Raw genomic sequence first — 10,115 nt, forward strand, 5'->3', positions numbered from 1 at the left:
GTTTGTCAAGAAGAAAGATGATACATTCAGGTTGTGTATCGACTACCGAGAGTTGAACAAACTTACCATCAAGAACCGCTACCCACTACCGAGAATCGATGACTTATTTGATCAACTACAAGGCTCGTCTGTTTATTCAAAGATTGACTTACGTTCCGGGTATCATCAAATGCGGGTGAAAGAAGATGATATTCCAAAGACTGCTTTCAGAACACGTTACGGTCATTACGAGTTTATGGTCATGCCGTTTGGTTTAACTAATGCACCAGCTGTGTTCATGGACCTTATGAACCGAGTGTGTGGACTATACCTTGACAAGTTTGTCATTGTTTTCATTGATGACATACTTATTTACTCAAAGAATGACCAAGAACACGGTGAACATTTGAGAAAGGTGTTAGAAGTATTGAGGAAGGAAGAATTGTACGCTAAGTTTTCAAAGTGTGCATTTTGGTTGGAAGAAGTTCAATTCCTCGGTCACATAGTGAACAAAGAAGGTATTAAGGTGGATCCGGCAAAGATAGAAACTGTTGAAAAGTGGGAAACCCCGAAAACTCCGAAACACATACGCCAGTTTTTAGGACTAGCTGGTTACTACAGAAGGTTCATCCAAGACTTTTCCAGAATAGCAAAACCCTTGACTGCATTAACGCATAAAGGGAAGAAATTTGAATGGAATGATGAACAAGAGAAAGCGTTTCAGTTATTGAAGAAAAAGCTAACTACGGCACCTATATTGTCATTGCCTGAAGGGAATGATGATTTTGTGATTTATTGTGATGCATCAAAGCAAGGTCTCGGTTGTGTATTAATGCAACGAACGAAGGTGATTGCTTATGCGTCTAGACAATTGAAGATTCACGAACAAAATTATACGACGCATGATTTGGAATTAGGCGCGGTTGTTTTTGCATTAAAGACTTGGAGGCACTACTTATATGGGGTCAAAAGTATTATATATACCGACCACAAAAGTCTTCAACACATATTTAATCAGAAACAACTGAATATGAGGCAGCGTAGGTGGATTGAATTATTGAATGATTACGACTTTGAGATTCGTTACCACCCGGGGAAGGCAAATGTGGTAGCCGATGCCTTGAGCAGGAAGGACAGAGAACCCATTCGAGTAAAATCTATGAATATAATGATTCATAATAACATTACTACTCAAATAAAGGAGGCGCAACAAGGAGTTTTAAAAGAGGGAAATTTAAAGGATGAAATACCCAAAGGATCGGAGAAGCATCTTAATATTCGGGAAGACGGAACCCGGTATAGGGCTGAAAGGATTTGGGTACCAAAATTTGGAGATATGAGAGAAATGGTACTTAGAGAAGCTCATAAAACCAGATACTCAATACATCCTGGAACGGGGAAGATGTACAAGGATCTCAAGAAACATTTTTGGTGGCCGGGTATGAAAGCCGATGTTGCTAAATACGTAGGAGAATGTTTGACGTGTTCTAAGGTCAAAGCTGAGCATCAGAAACCATCAGGTCTACTTCAACAACCCAAAATCCCAGAATGGAAATGGGAAAACATTACCATGGATTTCATCACTAAATTGCCAAGGACTGCAAGTGGTTTTGATACTATTTGGGTAATAGTTGATCGTCTCACCAAATCAGCACACTTCCTACCAATAAGAGAAGATGACAAGATGGAGAAGTTAGCACGACTGTATTTGAAGGAAGTCGTCTCCAGACATGGAATACCAATCTCTATTATCTCTGATAGGGATGGCAGATTTATTTCAAGATTCTGGCAGACATTACAGCAAGCATTAGGAACTCGTCTAGACATGAGTACTGCCTATCATCCACAAACTGATGGGCAGAGCGAAAGGACGATACAAACGCTTGAAGACATGCTACGAGCATGTGTTATTGATTTCGGAAACAGTTGGGATCGACATCTACCGTTAGCAGAATTTTCCTACAACAACAGCTACCATTCAAGCATTGAGATGGCGCCGTTTGAAGCACTTTATGGTAGAAAGTGCAGGTCTCCGATTTGTTGGAGTGAAGTGGGGGATAGACAGATTACGGGTCCGGATATTATACAAGAAACTACCGAGAAGATCATCCAAATTCAACAACGGTTGAAAACCGCCCAAAGTCGACAAAAGAGCTACGCTGACATTAAAAGAAAAGATATAGAATTTGAAATTGGAGAGATGGTCATGCTTAAAGTTGCACCTTGGAAAGGCGTTGTTCGATTTGGTAAACGAGGGAAATTAAATCCAAGGTATATTGGACCATTCAAGATTATTGATCGTGTCGGACCAGTAGCTTACCGACTAGAGTTACCTCAACAACTCGCGGCTGTACATAACACTTTCCACGTCTCGAATTTAAAGAAATGTTTTGCTAAAAAAGATCTCACTATTCCGTTAGATGAAATCCAAATCAACGAAAAACTTCAATTCATCGAAGAACCCGTCGAAATAATGGATCGTGAGGTTAAAAGACTTAAGCAAAACAAGATACCAATTGTTAAGGTTCGATGGAATGCTCGTAGAGGACCTGAGTTCACCTGGGAGCGTGAAGATCAGATGAAGAAGAAATACCCGCATCTATTTCCAGAAGAATCGTCAACACCTTCAACAGCTTAAAATTTCGGGACGAAATTTATTTAACGGGTAGGTACTGTAGTGACCCGAACTTTTCCATGTTTATATATATTAATTGAGATTGATATTTACATGATTAAATGTTTCCAACATGTTAAGCAATCAAACTTGTTAAGACTTGATTAATTGAAATATGTTTCATATAGACAATTGACCACCCAAGTTGACCGGTGATTCACGAACGTTAAAACTTGTAAAAACTATATGATGACATATATATGGTTATATATATAGTTAACATGATATTATGATAAGTAAACATATTATTAATTATATTAACAATGAACTACATATGTAAAAACAAGACTACTAACTTAATGATTTTGAAACGAGACATATATGTAACGATTATCGTTGTAACGACATTTAATGTATATATATCATATTAAGAGATATTCGTACATCATAATATCATGATAATATAATAATTTAAAATCTCTTTTGATATTATAAACATTGGGTTAACAACATTTAACAAGATCGTTAACCTAAAGGTTTCAAAACAACATTTACATGTAACGACTAACGATGACTTAACGACTCAGTTAAAATGTATATACATGTAGTGTTTTAATATGTATTCATACACTTTTGAAAGACTTCAAGACACTTATCAAAATACTTCTACTTAACAAAAATGCTTACAATTACATCCTCGTTCAGTTTCATCAACAATTCTACTCGTATGCACCCGTATTCGTACTCGTACAATACACAGCTTTTAGATGTATGTACTATTGGTATATACACTCCAATGATCAGCTCTTAGCAGCCCATGTGAGTCACCTAACACATGTGGGAACCATCATTTGGCAACTAGCATGAAATATCTCATAAGATTACAAAAATATGAGTAATCATTCATGACTTATTTACATGAAAACAAAATTACATATCCTTTATATCTAATCCATACACCAACGACCAAAAACACCTACAAACACTTTCATTCTTCAATTTTCTTCATCTAATTGAACTCTCTCAAGTTCTATCTTCAAGTTCTAAGTGTTCTTCATAAATTCCAAAAGTTCTAGTTTCATAAAATCAAGAATACTTTCAAGTTTGCTAGCTCACTTCCAATCTTGTAAGGTGATCATCCAACCTCAAGAAATCTTTGTTTCTTACAGTAGGTTATCATTCTAATACAAGGTAATAATCATATTCAAACTTTGGTTCAATTTCTATAACTATAACAATCTTATTTCAAGTGATGATCTTACTTGAACTTGTTTTCGTGTCATGATTTTGCTTCAAGAACTTTGAGCCATCCAAGGATCCATTGAAGCTAGATCCATTTTTCTCTTTTCCAGTAGGTTCATCCAAGGAACTTAAGGTAGTAATGATGTTCATAACATCATTCGATTCATACATATAAAGCTATCTTATTCGAAGGTTTAAACTTGTAATCACTAGAACATAGTTTAGTTAATTCTAAACTTGTTCGCAAACAAAAGTTAATCCTTCTAACTTGACTTTTAAAATTAACTAAACATATGTTCTATATCTATATGATATGCTAACTTAATGATTTAAAACCTGGAAACACGAAAAACACCGTAAAATCGGATTTACGCCGTCGTAGTAACACCGCGGGCTGTTTTGGGTTAGTTAATTAAAAACTATGATAAACTTTGATTTAAAAGTTGTTATTCTGAGAAAATGATTTTTATTATGAACATGAAACTATATCCAAAAATTATGGTTAAACTCAAAGTGGAAGTATGTTTTCTAAAATGGTCATCTAGACGTCGTTCTTTCGACTAAAATGACTACCTTTACAAAAACGACTTGTAACTTATTTTTCCGACTATAAACCTATACTTTTCTGTTTAGATTCATAAAATAGAGTTCAATATGAAACCATAGCAATTTTATTCACTCAAAACGGATTTAAAATGAAGAAGTTATGGGTAAAACAAGATTGGATAATTTTTCTCATTTTAGCTACGTGAAAATTGGTAACAAATCTATTCCAACCATAACTTAATCAACTTGTATTGTATATTATGTAATCTTGAGATACCATAGACACGTATACAATGTTTCGACCTATCATGTCGACACATCTATATATATTTCGGAACAACCATAGACACTCTATATGTGAATGTTGGAGTTAGCTATACAGGGTTGAGGTTGATTCCAAAATATATATAGTTTGAGTTGTGATCAATACTGAGATACGTATACACTGGGTCGTGGATTGATTCAAGATAATATTTATCGATTTATTTCTGTACATCTAACTGTGGACAACTAGTTGTAGGTTACTAACGAGGACAGCTGGCTTAATAAACTTAAAACATCAAAATATATTAAAAGTGTTGTAAATATATTTTGAACATACTTTGATATATATGTATATATTGTTATAGGTTCGTGAATCAACCAGTGGCCAAGTCTTACTTCCCGACGAAGTAAAAATATGTGAAAGTGAGTTATAGTCCCACTTTTAAAATCTAATATTTTTGGGATGAGAATACATGCAGGTTTTATAAATGATTTACAAAATAGACACAAGTACGTGAAATTACATTCTATGGTTGAATTATCAAAATCGAATATGCCCCTTTTTATTAAGTCTGGTAATCTAAGAATTAGGGAACAGACACCCTAATTGACGCGAATCCTAAAGATAGATCTATTGGGCCTAACAAACCCCATCCAAAGTACCGGATGCTTTAGTACTTCGAAATTTATATCATATCCGAAGGGTGTCCCGGAATGATGGGGATATTCTTATATATGCATCTTGTTATTGTCGGTTACCAGGTGTTCACCATATGAATGATTTTTATCTCTATGTATGGGATGTGTATTGAAATATGAAATCTTGTGGTCTATTGTTACGATATGATATATATAGGTTAAACCTATAACTCACCAACATTTTTGTTGACGTTTAAAGCATGTTTATTCTCAGGTGAATATTAAGAGCTTCCGCTGTTGCATACTAAAATAAGGACAAGATTTGGAGTCCATGTTTGTATGATATTGTGTAAAAACTGCATTCAAGAAACTGATTTCGATGTAACATATTTGTATTGTAAACCATTATGTAATGGTCGTGTGTAAACAGGATATTTTAGATTATCATTATTTGATAATCTACGTAAAGCTTTTTAAACCTTTATTTATGAAATAAAGGTTATGGTTTGTTTTAAAAATGAATGCAGTCTTTGAAAAACGTCTCATATAGAGGTCAAAACCTCGCAACGAAATCAATTAATATGGAACGTTTTTAATCAATAAGAACGGAACATTTCAGCTTTTGTCCCGGACACATTCATTAACATCTCAACCCTTCACGGACCCACGGCCTCTCCCACGGCCATGCCCAAAGTCTTCACGATTTGAACATCCATGGCCACAATGTTTACACCTGTGTATTTTTTCCTCACTAGCCAATAACAAACCACCTTGAATGCCCTCTATTTTCTCGGTTCCTTTGATACGCTCTTCATATGCCTTCAATCTCCCAACGGCTTCATCAAACAACATTTTATCCAACTCGAAACATTGCTCTATAGATACCACAATTTGGAGAAAGGACATAGGCATAGAATCAAGCAATCTTTTCACCAAGTCTACATCTTTAAGCTCATATCCAAGAGTCCTTGCTTTTGATGCTAAACCGGTCAATTTTGTAGCAAAATCATCAACCGTTTCTCCCTCCTTCATGCACAAACTTTCAAGCTCCCTTTTCAAAGTTGCAACCCGAGCCGATCTCACCCGATCCACCCCCAAGTAACGCGTTTTCAGACCATCCCACACTTGTTTTGGATCGGTATAACTCGCCATTTGCAACACCATCTCTTCGGGTATTGCTTGAAACAAGAAAGCAAGTGCTTGCTTTGATTTCTTTGGATCTAGCTCCACACCTGTTTTTGGTTCTACCGCTTCCCATATTCCATAAGCATCCATAATCGCCTTCACTTTGACCGCCCATACTTGATAGTTTGTTGGGGTCAAAACTGGAACTTGATATGACATGGAGCTTCCTTCCTTAGCTTGTACCAACGCCATTTTTTTTAGACAACTTTAACTTTTAATATCAATTTTGTTCCAAGAAACTCTTCACACCACCCAAGAAAACAAACCCTGGCCACGGGCTATACCGATTTCTTGTCCCCGGTTTAGTTTCTTCTCACGAACAACACGATCTAGTTGAAGCTGCACCTAGCTCTTGATACCAAGTGTTGGATCAAAACTTAAATGATATTAACAAAATAAAAAATATAAAACAATACGGAGTATTATGCTTGCGATGTACAATGAGAGATATATTGGAAGTAAATTTTAACCCCTATATTATATTCATTCACGTACCATATATATATATATAAGCTTACAAAAACTTATTCCTCAAGTATTGATATACGTTCTAAATTTATTTTGATCCACCAAATCAAATAAACAATGAATACCAATTTCTACTATAACCAAATAAATAATTAATTAAAACATAATAAATAATATCCTAAAATAATTATAACCGATTACTCCAACAATTTGGGGTGCTACACACTTCGCACATGCACCGAAGACACTCCTGTCCGATACTAGAGCCGGCTCAGGGCTATATGAAAAGGTAAGTACGTATTTGTTTTCAAGGTACGTACGTACGTAGTTGCATTCCATTCCAATATTAACTAAAGATAGCGCTATATGAAAAGGTAGGTACGTACGTACGTAGTTGTATTCCAATATTAACTAAAGATAGCGCACACAGTGAGTGAGGGTGGGGACCAAAGTTTCTTCTGTTAGTGTGAAATGAAATGAAATGAGGTGATATTAAGATGGGGATGGGTGGTTATGAAAATCAAGCAAATTATTATATATGGTGATGTGTTATTGTTATGTTATTTTGAGTGAAGGGTCAGCACTTCAGCAATCTCTTAGGTGTTGTTATTACCGACAATTTGGTGATAATTTCTATTGCTCATGAATTAATTTCAACAGCAGCCGACCTCCTGCTACGTTTTTTTAATGTAATTTTCATCTTTGATCTTTAATAGTAAGTATTCTTATATCATCATATTATGGTTACATACAAATCATTATTTTCATTTTCATAATCAATAAAATAAAATACATGTCAATTGTTCCGATCCTCTCAATTTCTTATAATTCAAATCAACTACAATTATTAGTATTAATGGGGTGCACAACTTTTTTCTTCTTTCTTCTTTTCAGTTCAAGTTCCATCTGAATCTCTCATCATTACCATGGCTTCTGCAGAAAAGGTTGTTATTTATTTCTTTGAATTATATTAATATATGCATGTCTATTAATCGATCATATGAATTTGAACATCTCAACAATCATCGTGTCTACGGTACATGTGCGAAGTGTGCAGCCGCACAAGGCCCCAAATTTTTAAGAAGCCCAAAATTTTTAAAAAACCATGTAATAATTCATTTATTGCTGCATCGGCATAGTCGAAACGGGAGATGATCGCAACGGGTGGTTAAAGTCACCCTCGGGTGATCCCAATCGCTGTTCAAAAAAATAAATAAAGAGTTGACCAATTACTTCGTTACAAAAAATGTTATGATTACGGTTTTATATAAAAAATAGTGTAACTATAACGAGTTAACAACTATTGATAATTACACTTTGCAACCGTTGTTTTGAAAATTTTTAATTCTATTGATTACGCTATCATAGTATTATATATCATAGGTATTGAAAAAATTAACATGTATAAGACCCTTTTTAAGTTTCGAACAGGGCCTCCGAAATTAGTGAGACGGCCCTGATCGTATCATATAAACAGGTTACTGTAATGATACTGGAAGTTGACCTGAAATGTTCCAGCTGCTACAAAAAGGTCAGGAAACTGCTATGCAAATTCCCTGGTAAGTTATTAACTAATTACCTGTTCACTTATTATTTATTAATTGTAATCTATCATTTACTCTGTATAATATATTCTCATTCCTTTTTTTTGTCTAATCTAATTGTTACCCTGGTTAGGTATATACTTCTTACAGTATTTGATCACTTGATAATTTAATTAGTTGCGTTCCTATTCCCAAATCCATATTCTAGTTAACTTTTCTCTTAATTTCTATAATTTATGATTGGAGTAACAGAAATAAGAGATCAAATGTTTGATGTGGACAAAAATAAGGTAAGGATCACAGTCGTATGCTGCGACCCAGAGAAACTGCGAGACAAGCTCTGTTGTAAAGGTGGGAGGGCCATTCAGAGCATTGAGATTGTTGAAAAGCCTAAACAACTTCCTTCTAAGCCTCCTGATGAAAATACACCAAAAGAACTTGAAAATTCCATGCCTAAAGACCCCAAGACCCCAAGACCAAGCCCCCACAGCCCGAAAAAAAAACCAATGGGTGAATACCCTTTCTGTCCACCTGTTTCAACATGTTGTCAAGAATGCTACCAAGGTCTTGATGGAGGCCCATGTCATTATGGGTATGGAAGGCCCGTACCACCTCCACCAGGCCCATGTTACGATGGATATTATCACTATGGTGGAAACAGACCATGTTATGTGAGTAGGTGTGATTACTACTTTAGTGAAGACAACCCTCAAGGATGCTCAATCATGTAAACAAGTCATGTTACATAATGAAAGCCATTTTTATTCTTGGTGACCATTACCAATCATCAAGGTATTAATCGATAAACGTCGATCTCCTCTTCATGTGTAGCTGAAGGATGAGAGAGGCTCCAGTGTTTTTATTTTTTTACATATATATACATAATTACATAATATATACATATTACATATTACATATATACATAATAATAAAATGTAACAGTGTATACATATGTATACCTTAACAGATTTTATTAGATACAGCAATATATATAGCATAGAGGTTTTTATTTCATTAATGATAAATAATACGTCCAAAGAGTATTGATATGCATCGTTTTTATATTTGTAATGCATTTCTAAGTGTATCTTGTAATAACCGGTCTCATGTTTACTTGGATAACTGGTTAGAGTCCCTTATAAACCTTAACTTGTGGCTAACTAACATCTTAAAGATTGAAAGCTGAATATATCTCCGCTTCTTAGTCAATGATAAAAAATGATGTCCAAATAGTACTAATATACGTAGTATATGCATCGTTTTCATTTTTGTAATGTATGAGTGTGAGTGTAATTTGTCACATTGACTTGACATATTGACTTTAGATAAAAAGTTGAAGTCCCTTAATAACTTTAGATAAACAATGATGTCCAAATAGTACTAAAGGGTATTATTTTGTAGTAGTGTTATAGAAAACGTTTTTTGCATGTGAGTTTTTCAAATCTAGTATAATCGGCCTTGGGAAGGTCGACTTAGACAAATCACCATGAAACCGTACTTCATAAACGCGGATTGCTTGAGCTGACAATAATAGAGATAAACCAGTGTTCATAACACTATTTCAGTGGCTTTTTATGAAACCGATTTTGACAAGTGTGGTTTGAACTATAATTGAGACCTTAATAATTATACCC

General features: G+C 34.8%; 2 protein-coding genes across 3 annotated transcripts; one reads left to right on the plus strand and one right to left on the minus strand.

The window, feature by feature from the left end:
- Positions 1-5,932: 5,932 nt before the first annotated feature.
- LOC139897870 (uncharacterized) lies at positions 5,933-6,661 on the minus strand. The gene has a single exon (XM_071880584.1). The coding sequence runs from the start codon at positions 6,659-6,661 to the stop codon at positions 5,933-5,935; it is 729 nt and encodes a 242-aa protein (XP_071736685.1).
- A 692-nt stretch (positions 6,662-7,353) lies between these two features.
- Positions 7,354-9,495, plus strand: LOC139869482 (uncharacterized). 2 transcript variants are annotated; one of them, XM_071857771.1, is made up of 4 exons: positions 7,354-7,652; positions 7,832-7,881; positions 8,415-8,496; positions 8,734-9,495. In XM_071857771.1, exons 2-4 carry the CDS (start codon positions 7,864-7,866, stop codon positions 9,210-9,212), a joined length of 579 nt encoding a protein of 192 aa, XP_071713872.1. In that variant the 5' UTR covers positions 7,354-7,652; positions 7,832-7,863; the 3' UTR covers positions 9,213-9,495. The 2 variants fall into 2 exon arrangements, with proteins under 2 accessions (XP_071713872.1, XP_071713873.1); XM_071857772.1 differs by having other exon boundaries at positions 7,354-7,626.
- Positions 9,496-10,115: the final 620 nt, after the last annotated feature.

The sequence above is a fragment of the Rutidosis leptorrhynchoides genome, chromosome 1 (assembly GCF_046630445.1).
Source record: "Rutidosis leptorrhynchoides isolate AG116_Rl617_1_P2 chromosome 1, CSIRO_AGI_Rlap_v1, whole genome shotgun sequence".
Taxonomy (NCBI): Eukaryota; Viridiplantae; Streptophyta; class Magnoliopsida; order Asterales; family Asteraceae; genus Rutidosis; species Rutidosis leptorrhynchoides.

Coding starts and splice junctions, on each gene's coding strand:
- LOC139897870 (XM_071880584.1), bottom strand. CDS start 6,661: ATGGCGTTGGTACAAGCTAAGGAAGGAAGCTCCATGTCATATCAAGTT.
- LOC139869482 (XM_071857771.1), top strand. Junction 8,497..8,733: donor ACTGCTATGCAAATTCCCTG/GTAAGTTATTAA, acceptor TTGGAGTAACAG/AAATAAGAGATCAAATGTTT.